The sequence below is a fragment of the Coturnix japonica genome, chromosome 3, assembly GCF_001577835.2.
Source record: "Coturnix japonica isolate 7356 chromosome 3, Coturnix japonica 2.1, whole genome shotgun sequence".
NCBI lineage: Eukaryota > Metazoa > Chordata > Aves > Galliformes > Phasianidae > Coturnix > Coturnix japonica.
In genome coordinates, this window is record NC_029518.1 from 6592994 (window position 1) to 6612196 (window position 19203).

Here is a 19203-nt window from a genome sequence, read left to right on the forward strand (position 1 = left end):
AACTCAGAAGCACAGAATCACAATTCACCACAATATTAGAAAGCAAGAACATCTCAAGAGTGAAAATACAACAGGTCACATCCCTAAATCCTACTACTGTACTTAAACCAGCATAATCTAGAACCACAATTAGCTCCTCTAATGTACTTTGTTGATCAGTCTACCTGCCCCTTACCACTACCTCCAGTCAGCAGAACACTAAGAATCTGAACAAAACTTATTGTTCTCTTTCTCAATCCTAAAGCTCTAGAGTCATTATTGGATTTGTCATGAGAGGATGTGAATATTCACTTCCCAACTTCTCTTAGTACGTGGGCTGTTAGCAAACAATAAACATATCAAGCTATTGAACTTCAGAATAATAGTGTAGATAAGTAAATATTCTTACCTCATGTGAATTGGTGTAACCCAAAAGCAGATTTGCTGCTTTAATGTCACCATGAACATACTCGTTTTCATGTATATATTCCAGAGTATCCAGCTAAGAAGGGATTTAAAACAAAAAAGAAAGCATCATCTCCACTCCACCCTTAATTCTACCAGCAAACATTTCACACGGACACAGTGAAGCCAAGGGCTACACAGACTGAGGTGACTGTTTTGAGTTAGAGCACAAGGACTGCTCACTCTCCACAGGGTCTGCTGTTGCCATGCATACAGTTGGTGGCAAATCATGAATAAGCTCCACTCTGCCATGAGTATCCCTGTCTAACTGCCGTAAGAGTACCAGCTTCTAAGGTCAAAAAGCAAAACAAGCACTTAAAAAACTCTGGAGGGACTTCAGAAGGGCACAATCAGCCCTGAGGGTTTGCAACACATTTGATCCCGCCAATTATTACATGGCCTGCATCTCATATCACTATCCTCTCCTTATTATCATCTTTCTTCAGCTCTTTGCTGAGGTACAACAGCTCTGATACTTAAAAAACAATTGTGTCCACTTAACAACTTATTAAAAAAGGCACTCTTGGCTGTTGAAGAGTATAAATAAAAATAGTCAAAGGGTGTTCAAAGTTTATCAATGATACAACCACAAAATCCTTTCACCTTATGTTATTATTTCTTTAGGTTAGGAGTAATCTTTTGCGGGCCTCCAGTCTAAAACCCTGCTTCAAGCAGGGGTAACGTGAGTTAGACCAGGTTGTACTGAACTGTCACGCATTAGAAGTCTCTCATGATGAACGTTCTCTGACCTCTGGGATACACATTCTAGTGCCAGTTGAACTGGACCAGCCTCACCCTGTCTGTACTACCACTGGAGTAGCACAGCTCAGCAAACACACACATTTTTGCATTCGAGCATGCTATTGTGAACACTGACAAATATGGATGTCTAATACAATACCCTTCAAAGATTGAAAGGAAAAAAAAAAATCAATACATGTTAAAGCATGAGAATGGGCTTACACAGCTCAGTCTGGACACACTTTTTGAAGCTTATGGTCTATGTTTTCACCTGACAGAAGTTTGGTTTGAGCCTCCCAAACATTCAATCCACAGATTCTACACTCCATGCTAACTGCATTTTTAAAAGAATGGGGAAAAAAAAAAAAAAAAAAAAAAAAAAAAAGAGGAAATGCACACCATTTAAACACACACAGTTTAATTTCTAAACTCAACAGCTACAGCTACCCAAATGAACTTCATCATTTCAGGGAGATGATTTTATTAGTTGAATTCAGCAGTTTCCAGGCACAGCAATTTCCCTCCTCTGTATACATACCATTCGTGCCCCAAGCTGCAGAACAGTCTCCTTCTTAAATCTGCTTCCACAGTCTTGAAAGATTCTTTGAAGGTCTTGCCCCAGTCTCTCCATGACCATGAATCTATAGCTATGCAGATATACACAAAAGTGAGAATACCTCAGGGACAAGGCTGCACGTTTGTGGCAGCACCATTTTGTTGAAAAGGGATCTCTTCAGTCAATTTCAAGCTCAATTACAAGTCATCTTATTACCTTTTTCCCTTGTGCTCAGCCAAGCCTGATCCCCAAAACACTGGGATTCCTAAGCATCTTATTTTTTTGAGATTCATCCATTTTCTTACTGGAATAGTAATAAAGAAAATATGATACTGGGTTAAAGGTAACTAGAGAATTTTCAGGGTTTCATTTCTTTTTTAGCTATTGAGCCAAAACCGAGAACAAAACAATGAAACAGGCATGAGTTATTTTAGTGTAGCAAACAAGACATCATAGCTTTACCCTGAAATTCTCTATGTTCTCCCAAACAGGAAGTATTTGTTTTCCTAGCAACATGGCAATTTGTTCCCTTCAAAGGCAGACAAACAATTATCAGTACTATCAAAATAAGTCTTCTGGAAGCTCTACTTCATTTCATACAGAGCGCTTCAAGTTATCACAATTGCTTATGCCTATGAATGGCTTCAGTCATTTGAAGTCTTTAGGACAGCTCCCACAAATAAATCAAATCCACGCCAAAGTGTCTGCGGAATCAAATATCTTGATGACTACTAAATCCTGTGGCAATTACACACGTTTCCAACTTCATACATGGGGATAGTAACTAGCAGAATTACAGTTGCAAATCGGTCAGTGCATTTCAGTTCAAAGCTGACAGCTCCCTGGGGTCCATACATTGTTGTGCACTTTCTAACTTGTTTGTTATACTTCTGTTTTCCAATCAGAGAGAACCAAGATAACATTCAAATAAAGAAACTTACTGCAAAATAAAATTAGCAAAGCACCAAGAAGACTCAATTGAACGTATGTGAACTGACTGTCACGCTCTAAAGCATCAGTTCTTATCAGAGAAATGAAAACAAATTAGTCCTTAAATCTAACTGAATCAGAATTCAATGTGTTTTGTTTTCTTAATTTGGTGATATGTTACTTACTTTGCTCTTGTTTTGCAGCCCTTTGGTAAAATTTCAGTTCAGAAAATAAGGGGCCATTTTCGAGATACTCCTATTTAGAAATAAACAAACAGGATAATAAAATAACTCAGAAGGACAACCATTTTTAATCAAAGATACTAGAGAAATCGAAAGAGATTTAGAATCGCTTTTTACACCTCCCACACACTATGTCACCTGAAATACAGTTTTTTAATAATTAGTTGTTTAGCCATGTGCTTTCATATAACCCAGATTCTTTGAGGAATTAAGATCTATTTTAAGAAATTCTATAGATTGGACATGTTTAAATTCATAGCTTGATTTTCCTTGCCTAACTATTCAGGGCAGTAATTAAGGAAAGAATCGAGTCAAGGAAATACTATGTGTTGCGGAAACACCAAGTTCATCCTTTCACAGGGAAAGTATATCGAGATATTAAAAATAAATAAAAAATTTAAAATATAAAATAAGAAGAAATCACTATAAGCATGCAACGCATACACAATGCTGACAACAAGGACAGATAATGAAGAGAAAGTACTGCATACAAGTTAAAAACTTTGAAAAGAGATCTAAACATTACCACTTTGATTACATGCACTGCATCATCTTCTACTGGAACATGAATATGTGGGGAAGCTGCAAAATGAGAAAGAGATGGATCAAGCTGTGAGAAATAAAGTGGCAAAGAGCAAGCTAATATTAACTAAGGCGATCAGAAAAATACAAGACAGAGAGATCCAATATTCTATGTGAATTCCTACTTTTAAAGGTCAAAGACTTGCAAATTTTAAAAACAGCAAATCAACAAAGTCCTGTAAAAGTTTAATCAACAAGTATGGAAGCAATTTTAACCCACATTTTCAGAACGCTCTCCTTCAGTGCTAACTAAGGAGTAAGAAGGATGTCCCCATTGCACGTTTTCACCACAATGAGGTATTCCATTATAATAGACTACCAGTCAATTGGATAACCTCTGTATTTGGTTCCTGTCAATCCACTGTCGTGACAAAGACACCACTTAAAAGTTATGACCTACATTATGCCTCTAGACAAGATTGTCAGTTTTCCTCTATTACAAATTACTCTGGCCTCAGAACCTTGATTTCTATTCTGACATTATTTAGACACTGGCCTAAGTTAGGGATAGCACAGCCATCACCTGTCTGAAAGCAGAGATGAGGGATTGTGCTTCAGTACACTCAGAAATTTCAAAACAATAATTGACCACATGTGCCAATTACAGCCCAGGAGACAAAACCTCTCTGCACAGACAATGTGATTCTATTTAATTTTGACCCTGTGAGAACTATCAGCTCTCTCTGATAGTACTGAAGCTACAGAGAGCTATACTGGGATTAAAATTTAATGAGACTAAATCATCTTTTAGAATCATCATTGAAAAAAAAAAAAAAAAATAAAGAGAATACAGTTCCTAGGAAATAAATGCTCCTTTCAAACTTCTTGCAATGATCAAATACCAACAACAGTCCAGGTGTGAAACACTTCAACCGTCAGCACACACAAAAAATAGACCACTTTTATCCGCACAATAAAAATAAGTAAACTTGACCAAACCAGCCACGCTTATACTTTTTTAAGGTCAGAGAACACAAACAGATTTGTTCAGATGTCATCTTCCCTCAGCTTTACTCAGCCTCTGGGTTCAATCTGGCAGCATTCCACCCCAAACCCCCACAGGCTGCTGTCTGTCCTTCACACTGTTGTCTGCTTGACCACCTAGATGCGAGCGTTTCTCTTAATAGCACATTAATTCTCTGAAATGCATTAACTATCCACAGACTCAGGTGGGCAACGGTCCTATTGAATACGCAGTTCAAAACTATTCTTACAAACAGGAAGGAAATTTTGGTAAACTCTATTCTTACCATTTTCTTGTACTAAACTGGGAATTAAGGGATAGGCGCTGAGGTCTTTATCTTTCTTTGCCACATGTAGGCTAGGTGTGAACAGCTGAAGATACTAGTTTAAAGGAACACATCCCATGTGTTTTCACTGTACTCAATAATGTCACATTACTCAAATAGAATTAGATGTGCTCTCTTACTGACACAGATCAGAAAATAACTCGTGTATAAAAAAAAATTATTTTAATACCAAATTACTTAACTGAGGCTTGATAGGTACAGAGGAGTATCAAATGTATTTCAAAGAGTCTTATCTAACTCCCCTGTAGACATCTTGACATTTTATAAAGAGAGGCCTCATTCATGTAACAGACAGTAGCAGCTGTCAGGGTAACGAAGAAGAGCAATTAACAGGAGATAGCCCAGCAAAAGGGCCTAACCCTCACGGTTCTCACACTGTAACTCTGCCGATGCCTATTGGAGTAATACTGAAAGAATAGCCTGAAGAAAAATAAAACCAAACCTAACTGCAATCTATCACAACATGAAGAGAAGTTTAGACAAAGCTCAAGAAGATAGAGGAAGAGATGCTCTGCTAAATTAGAAACGTGACTTTAAAATAGACAAGAGGAAAAACTGAATGATCATCCTTGCCTCATCTACATGAAACGAGGCAGAACATACAGAATGGATGATATTCTACACTTCTTATGCACACAAAGCTCAGATAATTGTATACTTACAGATAGGTACAAGTTGCATATGTACCTTCTGTCGTATATTTTAATTAACCATTCAAATATCAGGCAGCAGCATTTACCCACAGCTTAGAAATAAAACCGACTATTTTTTTGTCCATAAATATACATAAATGGTTTTTAAAAAATGGTCTCATTACTATGTATAGTTACTTAACAGACTGGAAAGGCTCCCAAGGTTTAACAAACAGTCTGATTACATACCTCATAGACCACCACCACATACTCTCCTGCGAGTTTAGCTCATAGTTAATTACTGTATACTCGTAATTAGCCATGTGCTAGCCTCGTTCTGTGTGGTAGCACATGGCTATTTATAATATTACAATCAGTTAAATACTAGACTGCAGGACAGTAAGCAGAGACTCGGCAGGAGAGCAATGCTGATATGCAGGAGGTCTCTGATGGCGTATAAGCAGGCACAGAGTACCAGAAGCACTATACGGTGAGATTATGTTTGCAAAGGGTATCTTAAAATAGCATAACAAATGTGAGAGTTCCCACTTTACAGTCTGTGTTGCTCATATGAACTAGAGATGCACAGTTTCCTTACGTTTGGGGGGGAAAAGAGTGTTCATGTACACACACAATCAAAACCACTGTCTGCCTAATTGGGAACACTGGCACAAGATGAATCTGTGCAGGGGCCTATGGCTATTTCCATCTCAAGCCAAGAAGAGTTTCACAAAACATCTGCAAAGGGCGCAGCTCTATTTTTCTTTCTTCTCCTTCATTTTACAATCAAAGCTCTCGTGCCACTGAAACAAAGCAGCGTGGTAGGATACACATCTTTGCCATTACTTCTTACTGTAGTGCCTACAGAACACCACAAATAACTTACCTCATGTAGTCCAGATTTCCCTAGTTTCATCTAGGCACAGCACTTACACTCTTATCATCCACCCCAATCGCAAACTTCATCCATTTTGTTGCTGAGTGCCACAACCTTAATTAACGTAGCTTTATAAATGCTAATACCACATGGTAACAGAAAGAGTGTTTCTGGATGAACTGCCATTTCCTCCAACCACTCAGCACTATTGTGTGCAGTCTGACAAAGAAACGCGTCAATTTCATTTGCCAGTTCAAATGTGCTCGTTACAGATTTAGCAGTTAATTTGTGGCAGTCACATATGGAACACGGTGAAATGTTTTCAATAGCTCTCACAGAACCCGTTTTGTTGACAAAGTTTACACAGTGGAAAAGGAAACAGCACTGTTTTGGCAGTTAGAAAAAATATCCCTGCTCTTGTCCACAGCTGGTGTCTTTGCCACTGCTGCATATTACGAGGCTGTATTTGTTTTGGAAACATGAAAAAAAGTATCTCAGAAGTTCTTGGGTTGCTAGCATTAGGCTTTTGCTTTGTTTCACTGGGTGACTGATCTTGAAGCATGATACTGTCAGCCTCTTTCTGAAAAACCTAAGGCCTAACCTCAAAAATTTCACAATCCGATGTTACGGGCTACCAATAAAAAAAAGCTGAAAAAACTCTGACCCCACTGAGGTCAGCCAAGAGCTGTTCAATCCAATGGCTGACGAAAGCATTGCTCAGAGCATCTAACAACAAAAAATAATCCAAGTTGCAGCTTTATAATTACTAAAAACAGAATGGAAACAAATAAATAAGAGGTAGCATCTGCTATTTAGTACACAGTTACACATATATCCTACATATGGAGAATACTAACGCAAATATTTAAAGGCAAGCAAAGAACTGGGTTTCTCAGCTTCCCTCCCCTACGCTCCCCTATATTCAGTGTTTCCCCAAGAAATGAAACTGTCAGTGCTTTAAGTGTCTGATGATGCATCATCACTTCCTAAACAGACTCTTTTCCGAGCAATGTTTGTGAATATTTTTTCCTACCTTCTTCTTCTAAGTGCACTTACAAATGTAGTTGTATCACAGTTTTATCATACATGTCCATCCACCTTGCCTGTGAAACCATTTGGGTGCTTAACTGCCCAAGTCCTTTGCTAATACCTGTAGATGCCCCCAGGTTAAAGACGCTTAGTACTGGTAGGAAATATCACTGTATTGCTTACACATCTCTCTGTGAAACCTCTGTGATTCACTGAAGCTAAAGTTTTGCAATCCACAGCAATAGAAGCCACTGCTTGCCTTTCAAAGTTAATTACTCTAAGCTGGAAGAGGTATGATACATCCTTTAATGGTAGGCAAAAATGCTATACATGGTCTGCTCTTATAGCACTCTCAAACAGGAGCTCAGGCCTCTAATATTTAAAATGTGGTGCACAGACTGTTTTCTGGCAAGATTCTGCTCTAGCCCATCTGCCATTTTGATGTAGAGCCCACTAAGAAGGTATGATGCCAGTTTCAGTAGGTTATAGGTGCCAGCGACAGCTGTAGAGAGTGCCCTCCATAAGGCAACAAGTGCCACATGTTTCAGCCACAGTTTTTCCTCTTTACATGTAACGCTATTCTGAAATACCTTCTCCGCTGGAAAATAATAGAGAAATAAACTTGCCCTCTTCCCTTTCACTTTTACTCAGCATGTCAGGGTCTCAGTCTCTGACCAGAATTCCTGCAAACTGGACAAATACAGAGCAAAACAACAGCTCCCAAACCACAAGTCCATACATATGGGGAAAAAAAGGAAACAAAAGTGTCAGAACATTAAAGCATAGCAGTAATGAGCTCTCACAGCACCAGCAAGAGCTTGGAGAAGCAGGAGAATTTCCTCTAACAGATGGAGCCATCTGAGCTTGTAACAAATACCAGCCCTAGGTAACTGCTGAGCAACAAAAAGAGGGCAAACGTTCTAGATTGCCTATAGGGTGAAAAACTATAAATACAGATACAGCAAGTACATTGCATAAAGCTTAGTACTTGTGACTAGATAGAAATACTTTCCTGAGGTGGCGTTAGTCAGGCAATGACTTTTTCACACTAAGGTTCACACCTACAGGTACATCGAGAGCTTTGCTGAAAAGCACATCTGAAGTTTGATAAAGCTCCACCCTAATCAGTCACCTGCTAGTGCTTTTAATTACAGCTTTTTTTGCTATCAATATTCTTTCCATTGAACTCATAAAAATAACCCTGAACATATACAGTTAGATATTACTGTTGCTGCGTTGTTAATTTGTTTGCTGCAGTACAGTAAATAACTTTGGAGAAGTTAATTTAAACAACTAAGTACTTCATTTCTCTAGAACCAATTACTAAAGTCTGCTTCCTAACTCAAGCCAAGAAATGAACACTAAGAACACAATAGAGTATGTTTCCATCAGTGCTTCTGTTCCCTGGCACCTTATACCCCTGAGCAAGGGTGTACAGCCTATTTCTCACGACACCAGGTCTCAAAGTATCAACAGCAGAGCAAACCATGGCCCAAACTCAAAGTCAGAAGAGACCACAATGTATTAATAAATACATTCATCCATTCAGACATTGTTTACCTCATGAGGTTTTTTTTGGTTGGTTGCTTTTTTGCCTCTTGGAAAATTGAGAGAAAAAAAATGGAGGAAAAAACCCAGCTCTACGAGTGACAGATTGCCAAGGAGGACAAAAGCATCACTGACTGCAGCGTTATCACTTTCCTGAGCTCCTCATATTGTAACAACACCTGCAAATATAGCAGTCAAACAGCAACATACAAACACCTGCTGCAAAGCCAAGCTATGACAAATGGTTTCAAAACTCTTTTCACCTATCACTTAAAAAGTTCTGTTGCAATATACAGGTACAATATCATTAGATCACATCTGCAATGTAGTCAGTAAAATACACAATCTAACAAAATATAAGTACAAGCATTAGGAATAACTATCTGCTTTTGTTAGAAAGAAGACTGAAAGCAGGTAATGCTGTGTGCACCAGGCTGTACTGCAACAGTGGAACCTCAGCAAAACACTGTGTGACCTTTTTGAATTTAAATTTTCCGTCCAAATTGTGCATTAATAGAGTCCTTGCAGCAGGACTACGGAATGATTTATATAAAGACTGCTGTTAATTACTGACTGCAATCAGTAAGATAAATGAGAGAATGTAAGGCTCTCAGTAGCACCCTCCTCAACTCTAGCTTAATTTTCGTATGTACTGCCACTATTCTCCACAGGGCTACAACCTATTTGTGAGACCAACAATATGTCATGTCCTCCCCTGGTTGCTCTCCATTCTGTTCCTGCCTTATCAAAGGGGTAGCGGTTCCATCTGAGGTATCTGATGGCAAATCAGCACCAGTAACAAAACCCAGCATGTCAGAACATAGGTAGGTCCAGAGTATGATCCGTACTGCTTTAGCTGGGACAAAAGCAACATCTGAAAGAACTAAGCAGCACTAGGCAGCTCGTAGTGCTTCTGGCAGCAGAGGAAACTGCTCTTTGGGAGCATTAGGAGGAATCAGTATTTGTCAGCCTTCTCCTATTTACCCCAGTTAAAATAAAAATGCAAAAGAAATCCAAGGGAAAGAACAAGCCAACAGAGAAACAGACAAGATGGCACACAGACAGGAAAGAGCAACTAGAAAAAAGCAGGGGAAATGTGAACATTGCAGAACAAAACTTGTAGCCACCAGTAACTCTCACCTACTTAATTAGAAGCCCTGCACCTAAAGAGACAACCAGTGTTTTAGGGCTCCAGGTTAGTAAATGGCTTTCAGCAGCTCTGATTCAGCGAGCCTTCCAAAGAACACATCTCTAGTAAACATATTTTGCAGAGATAATGTAAAATATCTCAAGTACATTGTTATAGATTAATGGAGTATGGAGTATCCTTAATGGCAAATTGAGCTATAACAACACACATCACAATCTTTGCACCACTAGAGTAAAAAAAACTTGTTAAAAGATACTGGCAGAAAAGTTAACAGTTACTTTTATAGCAGGGCTGTGCTGCTCATATCTGGCAGGGGATCGAATCTGCCTCCACTTTCCTGCCTTACCCACCTCTCTACAGTTCTTTCTGCATTAGCTTCTCACTTCAATGTTAGTGGTCACTCTCACATTTTTGCTACATACATATTAAATACTAGGCTGAAAAGCACAGAGAAAGAATTTGGCTCAGCAGCAAGCGCTTGTGTATCATTTACTTCACTCTCCTTGCCACTCAGACTCTCTTTTGTAGGGATACAGTATATATTACTTAACATGAACACACATCTAAGATAAGGATGTGGACAAAACAATAAAGTTTCACTCAGTGTCAATATAAGGATAAGTTCTGCCCATTACCTCTTTTAACTATAAGATAAGGCATGAGGCAACCAAAGCCTTCAGTTCAGTCCTACATGTAACATTCACTGTCAATCTAAAGGAAAAAATTAAATGAACACAGACACCATTATAAGTGGCAGCTGTAATTCTTCAGCTGTGGTGTCACTTACGACAAAACATCTAATTGCAATACCAAGGCTTCCAGGCTGTATTCTCATTCTCAGCAAATCTACTGACAGCTTCCTGCGCCAGGAAACACCACGACACATGAAATCATCTCAGCAGTCAAATAACTAATAATATCTACAGGATACCTTGTATTCATGTATACTACGCACGTGAATTCCATGTGCTGTACCACCTACGAGGCCCACTACAATTTGGCTGTAAATGGCAGAGCTACATTTCAACTCAGGAACGTTTTCTGTCTGACTTGAATTATGCCCACAGCTACAGCCTTACTTTCTGCACCACATCTGCAGACCCGCCTCTGTGAGAGGCTTCTAAAGGCTTCTGTCTGCCATTCCTTTGGATCCCGACCCCCACTTGACATCCCTGTACCCTCTCCCACGATTCATCCTTGAATGGCAATATCCAGAAGTAACTTAATTTCACTTCTTAGCTCCTGCCAAGCTCTGTTTTCTTATGGTAACATTTTTCATATTTTCTCTAGGCACAGCATCTCTCAAATGTGAATAACCAACATTATAAAGAAGGTCATAAAAAGCTATCGTACACATCAAAAGAAAAGGAAGGAATGTAAATATTCTTAGCAAGCCAGCCTTCAACTCCTGTAACCACAGTTAGCTGAAACTCTTATCATCCCCACTGCTTCAGTCTGCAGAGCCATTAGGTATGTGAGAACTACATCAATTCCAGAAGAAATGAAACTATAGAAGCCCACCAGATACACTCCAACTTTTAACACGAACATAAGGATTCAAAACAGTTTTTTCCAGAGGCCTGAAATCACACGCTTGGGAAATTCTGCAAAGCAGAGCACACCAAATCTAATCCAAAGTGGGAAAAAAAAAGAACAAAAAAAAAACCCAACTTAAACATAGGGGAGATGTAAACCACAACCACCAGCTATTGCCACTTACCCACACAATTGTTACAACGAACTACCAACTAACAAACTCAGCCTTAATTCTCTAATTTTATCCATGTTTTTAATGGACTGTGTTTACTTTGTAGGACAGCAGCAGCAGTGGCTTTTTTCCTTTTTAACTGAATTCTCAGTGCCTGTACATGTCTCCAGTCCCACCCCCTCTCCAATAAAAAATATTAATACATGGAAAAAAACAAATATTCCACTCTAACCTGAAGTCCAGATGTGCAAGTAAAACTGTCCGCGCCCCTTCAACTTACAGCCATACGTTACTAGCTGGAAGTACAACTCTTTAGGCCAACAACACCTGACCACTTAAGGGATCATCACATCATGGAACAAAAGATGGGTCTTTAGCTGACATTCAGTTGTGATTAGCCATAACAGACAAGAGGAGTTAAAAAAAGGAAAGGAAGAACAGTATGGTGTGACATAAAGTGTCAGAAAACAGAGAACGGTGAGCTAACCAGTCATAATAAAGATCATAATAAGTCTGCTACTGAAAGAGTAGTGGCATGCAAGCTCCTCATTTAAGACTGCAAATACGACAAGAGGAAACACACTAATCCGTATAAAGAAACTGTATCTCTTTACACAGTAGGAGCCTGATCCTGCAGTCTGACACTGATGGACAACTCCTTTCAGGTTTGCAGGGCACTGCTCCACTCAGTGTGGTTTCAGAGAGGTGAAGAAGAGCCTCGGTGCAGAATATCTGCCTTACTAAAGACAACGGAATTCAGAAGATGAGTGACAGGAACTGGAAAGAAGAAAAAACCCCAAACTTATAACTCTACCTTGAAAACAGGATTTGTTCTTTCCTAAAGATCAGCAATAGCTGCCTGCATATGCAGCATATTTTCCAGTGACTCAGAATGCTTTACAATCGCCTCATGACTCATCCCTTGTCACACTCACACCAAACGAAAGTTTCTTCTGAAGAAAGTACAGAAACATACACACAGATTAAATACAGAAACAAAGAATGGCAATTATACCTCCAGTGGTTTATACCTCCAGTGGTTTATACCTCTGATTCACGTGTGAAAGTCAAGAGGAAACTCACACATTACAATTACTGTAGGTTTTACCCAAATACATCGCGTTTTACCTAAGTAGATCAGGCCAAACCCGCCCTGGCCGATCTGGCTGCCCAGCCTCCACGTTTTTCCCTCGGTGTCCTTCAGGATCATGTCCCTCGGGAGAGGTGCAGGCAGTTTGCCCCTGCCGCGCTCCTTGGGCGGCATAGCACCTTGAAAGAACGAAAACAAAGAAAACAAGTTGACTTTCCCCCTTCAAAGCGAGATCCGCTGCCGGCTGGGCCCGGGGAAGGGGCCCAGCATTCCGCGGCCCGCTGAGGAGGCGCCGAGCCCCGTCAGCTGCGATCCCACCCTCAGCCGGGCCGCTAACGATCTCGCCTCCGACCCTCCCCTCCGCTGAGCGCCCACATCAACCCCCCGCCTCCTCTCACCAACTTCCAGCCGAAGAAACGTCCCACAGGCCGCGATCGCCGCCTTCCTGAGGGAAACCCCGGGGCGGGACAACCCCGGCCAGGCCCCGCGCTCTGCCCGCCCGCTCCTTCCGTTCCTCCCTCCCGCCCGCCCTGTGCCCGCGGTTCCCGGGGCTGTGAGGGTGCAGCATTCGATGCTCTCGTTTGTGCCATTGCAAAAAACGTTCAGAGTTATTTGTCTCAAAACAGACCCGTGGCAACAAGCTGGGAGAAACTTTCCCCTCCACGACTCCATGAGCACAGTAGGCTGGAACACACACCTCTACATCAAAGGCACCAGCATCTCCTTCCCCGTGGCTTCATCTGTGAAGAACTTCACATTTTATCACCAATCTCCATGACCAGGCATGCCTTGGATCTCACCTTCAGACTGTTTTAGAAACAAAAGGGGCACTAGTCACTTGACTGTTCAGCCACTCTTATTTCTGAATGGACCTTCACATTTCCCAGACAAATACTGGAAACGTTTCACCAACAGATCAAGGCCCTGCTGGGGGGTGATTCCAAGAGAATAAGCAAAATCCAGAACATCTCCAGTGTCCACAATTTGCAAGTAACAGATTATGACTGCAAAGCATCTATCAGCATCAGTAGAGGAGAAGGAAAAAGTAAGGCTTTTATAATAAAATATAGTAAGGACCTTGTACAAAGGGTTTTTTCATTGCTGGTAGCATATACCACGTTATTGTTTTTGAAAACTTAGTCAGGCTACATATGTAACATCCAAGCAACTCATACAGAAGAAATACAGCACAGATGGTAGACTTAGGTCCCACACAGCCACACAAAACAACTTTTTTACTACTTAAAAGAAGTTCTAGGTTCACAACCATCTATGTTTCCATCCAGACTGCCTAAAATCTTTCCTACCTTTACTAAGTTGTGAAATTTAATATGGTATGTTGTATGGGAAATTGGTAATCACAGCCTGAACCTCTGATTAATCAGCTGAGGCAAGTGTTGGGTCAGCTGTGGGAGCACAGGTGAGAGTAATGGAGCTGTGCTCCTGGAAGCGGTGGAGCTCGACTCTACCTCCTCTAAGACCTCAGTTAAGGGCTGACCACCACTGAGGCAGCATCTTTCAGAGATTGCTCTCCAGTGGAGATTGCTCCAGCTTTTCCAGCCAAGGTATTGATATTGGTGAGTTTCCCTTTACCTTTATAATATTTACTATCTTTCATATTACCCACCCTTACATATGTATAAAGTATATGCTTTAAAAGTCAGGGAAGAGAGATCCCTGAAACAAAAAGTGTATGTTTTTTCATTAACTTTACTCTTGTAAGGCTCCACCTGCAGTACTGTGTCCATGCCCGGGGCTCCCAACACAAGAAGTATGTGGAGCTGTTAGAGAAGGTCCAGAGGAGGGCCATAAAAATGATCAGAGAGCTGGAGATCAGAGGCTGCAGATAAGGAAAGGTTGAAGGAGATGGGCTTATTCATCCTAGACAAGGCTATAGAGACAACAACAAAACAAAAAACATTTAATCTTTCATCATTATTTGGAGAGTTAAAAGCCTTCAGAAATAAATGCACAGAAATACAATAGAAATTAGGGTTATCATAAAGATTTACTGCAAAAACTAAGTCCTTGAGCATACCAAACTACTGCTGAGGAATGTTTGCTATTTAAATCAAGGAGTTTATTAATAAAAAAACACAGCAAATAGAAGATACAATAAGCCAACACCAAGTTTGACTGCAAATTGCTGTTCCAGAAATAAGCATATGTATATGTAACCAATTAGAAAGCAACAAACTTCACTAAATTTACCTAAGGAAAAAAAGAACAGATTAGGAAGCAACAGTAGATCGTCTTTGCCTTATAAGTAAAGCATTGGTGTGTATTGTGGGAAGGACTGAGAAAACCTCCACTGAACCTCCCAAGAAACATGAGCTTCATTAGTCAGGTTAAAGCCTCAGTTTCCCTTCCACAGTAGCTTCAAATTATCTGTTTGAGACTGTGATGGAGGGGGGTATGAATGCCTAAAACAATGTATGTGTTCTCTCTGGTGTGGGGTTTTTCTGTTGGGTTGGGTTTTTTTTGCTGTCAATTGTTCATTTTCATTTGTTTGTTTGTTGCAGAAATACCAATTATGATGGAAGCTGTTTCCCTTCAAGGTAAGACAGCCAGTATTATGGCTCAGTTCAAGAATCCTTACAGGAGAAAAATATGTACACTAATAAGAATAAAAATATACAAATCCTGCCAGCACACAGCTGAGCCTGACCTCAGTCACATACCTTATGCCTAGACAGAAACAAGTTTTTTTCCATGGAATAGTTTGAGGTTTTTATTTGTTTCTTTTGTTTTTAGCTGGGTGAAAGGAGAATTATAATACCTACTGATCAAGTTATAGTAATGTATCTAGTCTTCATTAAAGGTAAGGGATAAGGGATTGTTCCTTTTCCTCTATTAGTGTGTATTTTACTGCTGCAAATAGTGTTTATTATATTACTGTTCTAATAAACACACACTCCCTAAAGATGTCAGCCTCTGAGGCTCAAGACATAGGCACTGAAAATCAAATCACTGTTACTTTACTTATTAATGGCACGTTGCTGCAAACAGCTGAGAGCCACAGGTCCTCCTCATGAGGAATCAATCCTTCATGCAGCTCGGGTGTGCAAACTCCAAGCAATATTTTACAAGGGGTGCAACAGGCTATTTGCATGTTGATATTAATGGCTCCAAAACTGACAGGCTTTTCTTTGATTTCATATTCCTTGCAATATGTATGTTGCTATATGAAGTATGAGCAAATCCTAGCTTCTCTGCGGAATCAGCGCAGTTATGATTATTGTTGCTCTCCTGAAAAATAAAATAGTGGTGCTATGTTGCCCAAGATGGCTCTTCCATAAGGGGACTGCAGCTATCTAGTTAGGAGCAAAAGTCCTTTCAGTTTGTGAAACACAGTTAGTTTCCTAAGTAACTCCTGAATACCTGATTTCACTATCTAGCTGTATATTCAGATGCACTGTGCTATTAAGTATCTGACTTCTTGAATTTGTAAGTGCCTCAGGTACTCTCAAAAGTGGAAGGTACAAACTTGAGTTTTGTCTTAGTTTCAGCTGGAATTGAATCGTTTTCTTCAGAATGTCTGGTAAAATGCTACGTTTGGTTCTAGGAGAAAAACATAGTTGATAACACAGCTATGTTTATAGTTTCTACTAAGCAGCACTGTACAGAGCCAAGGCCATTTGCAGTGAAGAGCCCAAGGAGCTGGGAGGGAGCAGAATCAGAACAGCTGATTCAACCTGGACAAATGGATATTCCATTTAATGTGACCTCAAGTGGAGGGAGCTTCGAAGGGGGTGAAAGTTGCTTAGGGGGGCTAGCTGGGCATCGGTCAGGGGGTGGTGAGCTATTCCACTTGTTACAGGCATTCAGTTATGTATATTTGTTATAATTATTATCCCTTTCACTATCTTAGAACATATTTTTATCTCAATCCATCCAGAAGTTCTACTATTTATTTATTTTATTTATTTTTATTTATTTTCCCCAGTTATGTCCCCCCATCCCTCTGGGAAGAGGGGAATGAGCAGACAGTTGTGTGGTGCTCAAGCACATGCCTGGTTAAGCCACAAAAAGTTTTATCCTGGTCTTTGTCTCAGAAGTGTTGCTCTACTCCTAATTCTCTTGACAGAATAAGCTTTAGAGGTTGACAAACAACACTGAGGTGTTGATATGGGTTAAGTTTTAAAAAAGCAGTGAAATTATTAGAGAGCAAGATCTTTCTTCAGGTATTTAACAGTATAACAAACTTTTTATCCATGTTTGGAGGCTGCTTATATCTTTGTTTTAAAGTATACCTGTGTTTTAAAATCCAATATGTTCTGTTTGTTTTATTTTTCTTCTATTTTCTCATATCTAAACCTCAGTATTCAAAACTTCAGTTGTACAGGATCTTGCAGCCTCGTATGTTCTCTCACTGTTGCATTGTGACACTTTTGTAGTACTTAACACTATCATTTCAGTATTTCCACTGTTAATTGTGTGTGTGTCCAATCCAGATGTCTGCTGTTTAAGGTATTGTGCCCAAATTTACAGTAGAGATGTAGCATCTCTGTATTAAAACCATAGACGACATGAAAACACTTTTCCCAATTTCTACAGAGAAATCCATTTCTTTGTGCATCAGTACAGAGTTCTGTGCACCTGCGCTAATTCAGTTGTTATTGTTCTTGCTTCCTGTTTCTTAGAACTTTTAAAGTAATTACTTTCTGCGGTATCAAGGGATCTCCAGCATCTAGGGGGCATGTTGCTCAACTCAGTCATTGTCTAGGTCCACTGACTCCCATTTTAAAGACTCTTGACACTATTTTGTGTGACTGGCCCCATGATTGAGATCACATAATTACAATAATTAGGAAGCTCACCTCAGGATATTATCAGAGCAGCCCACCCAAAACCTAAGTCCATATGGTTTGAAATAGCTAATGAGTCACTTAATGTGCTATGTCCAGGGGTAATGGACACTCAGTGTGGATGGCATGAAGACATAATTTACCATCTTCCTGACTGATTAAGGTTTTCTATGTAGACAATTCTTGCATTTTGTGTCTTGCTATAAGTTCATAGTTTTAAAGCTCTTCTGTGTTAAACAGAGCAGAAGAAACAGCTGAGAGCTTTAAGAGACAGGCAAGAAATTAGGCCTCTCTATAAGGAAATGCAAAAAAAAAAAAAAAAAAAAAAAGATCTTAAAACACTCATCTTAAACATAAATCTACAAACAAATTATTTGAAATGCTCTATTAAAATACGGAGATGTCAACAGCAATATGTGACATTTGCTTTAATGCCAAGCAGCCTAAATGAATGACTGACTGACTCCCACACTGCCCTTTGCCAGGCCAGCAAAGATAGTCCTAGAGGGGTTGTTTTGGCCTCTGTAACTTATCTACCAGTTCCTATTGCTTTAACTAAAATGTTAGGGTATCACCCATGTTCTATATGTCTCTTTTTATCAGGGTTTTTACTTCTCATACCCCATGCCTTTAGAAGGAAATCATTTACAAGCACTGAAAAGAACCATTTCTTTTTTACCCACACTTAATTCAAAAATATGCTGGGAGTTAATGTTTATTATTGCTTATTATTGTTGTTGGGGTGGATCGTATTTTCAGAGAGAGCAAAATGTCAAGTGATTATAGTAAAGGAGATCAGAAATGATTTTCCTTATGGGAGCAATTCTAGTAATCCTAATCCTGGCTCTGCTGCTAACTGATCTTAAAGGAATAATTTCATTCCTGCCTCACTTTATCCACATGAAGCAGTCCAGTTGACTCGTTTTAAGTGTTACTGTGTACAGATTACTGCTACTGCTGTAATATCTATGCTGTAATACTGCTGCTATGATGGGAAACATTTTCCCTATGTTATCATGAAATGCATGATGTATTAGATCCAGTTTTCCTGTATGGACAGCTCAAATATATATTCTTCTTTCTCTTGTTGTTTCCCCACCAAAAACAAGTGGAACACACAAAAAAATCACATGAATCCAGTGATCGCAGCATTTCAAAGAAAATAAGTGTGTTCTTATCCACTGGCATCCTCGTACGTTTTGTCCAAGGCATAAAGACTGGTGCAAACAGCCAAGAAAGGCTGTTTAGTTCCTGTGATCCCTGGTACTTATCCTTGGAAAAGATCTAATGTCTATCTAGAAATGAAAACGAAGAAATTACAGGAATAGTAGCCCTACGAGCTTGACAATGCACTTGGGAAGAAAGGTGCGTGCGCTAATTTAGTCTTTCAGTTTCTGAGCTTTATCTACATAAAGCTCTTTGGGAAAGGAATCTCATCCATCACAGCACCCGTTACTCACCTATCAGTGCTACTTTATATATATAAACTTAATTATTATGATGTGATATATTAAATATGACTCATTTTACTGCAAAATTGATTTTTATTTTTTTAT

General features: G+C 39.6%; 1 protein-coding gene across 4 annotated transcripts in view; it reads right to left on the bottom strand.

Moving 5' to 3' along the window:
- VRK2 (VRK serine/threonine kinase 2) overlaps positions 1–13349 on the bottom strand; it is a 41676-nt gene extending 28327 nt beyond the window's left edge. For all 4 annotated transcript variants that reach the window (XM_015856794.1, XM_015856792.1, XM_015856793.2 and 1 more), the window contains exons 1-7: positions 13238–13349; positions 12878–13018; positions 3440–3495; positions 2857–2926; positions 1958–2045; positions 1724–1832; positions 389–481 (exon numbers count right to left, since the gene is read on the bottom strand). In XM_015856794.1, coding sequence (XP_015712280.1) covers positions 389–481; positions 1724–1832; positions 1958–2045; positions 2857–2926; positions 3440–3495; positions 12878–13013 — 552 coding nt within the window. In that variant the 5' untranslated portion in view covers positions 13014–13018; positions 13238–13349. The remainder of the gene's footprint in view (positions 1–388; positions 482–1723; positions 1833–1957; positions 2046–2856; positions 2927–3439; positions 3496–12877; positions 13019–13237) is intronic.
- Positions 13350–19203: the final 5854 nt, after the last annotated feature.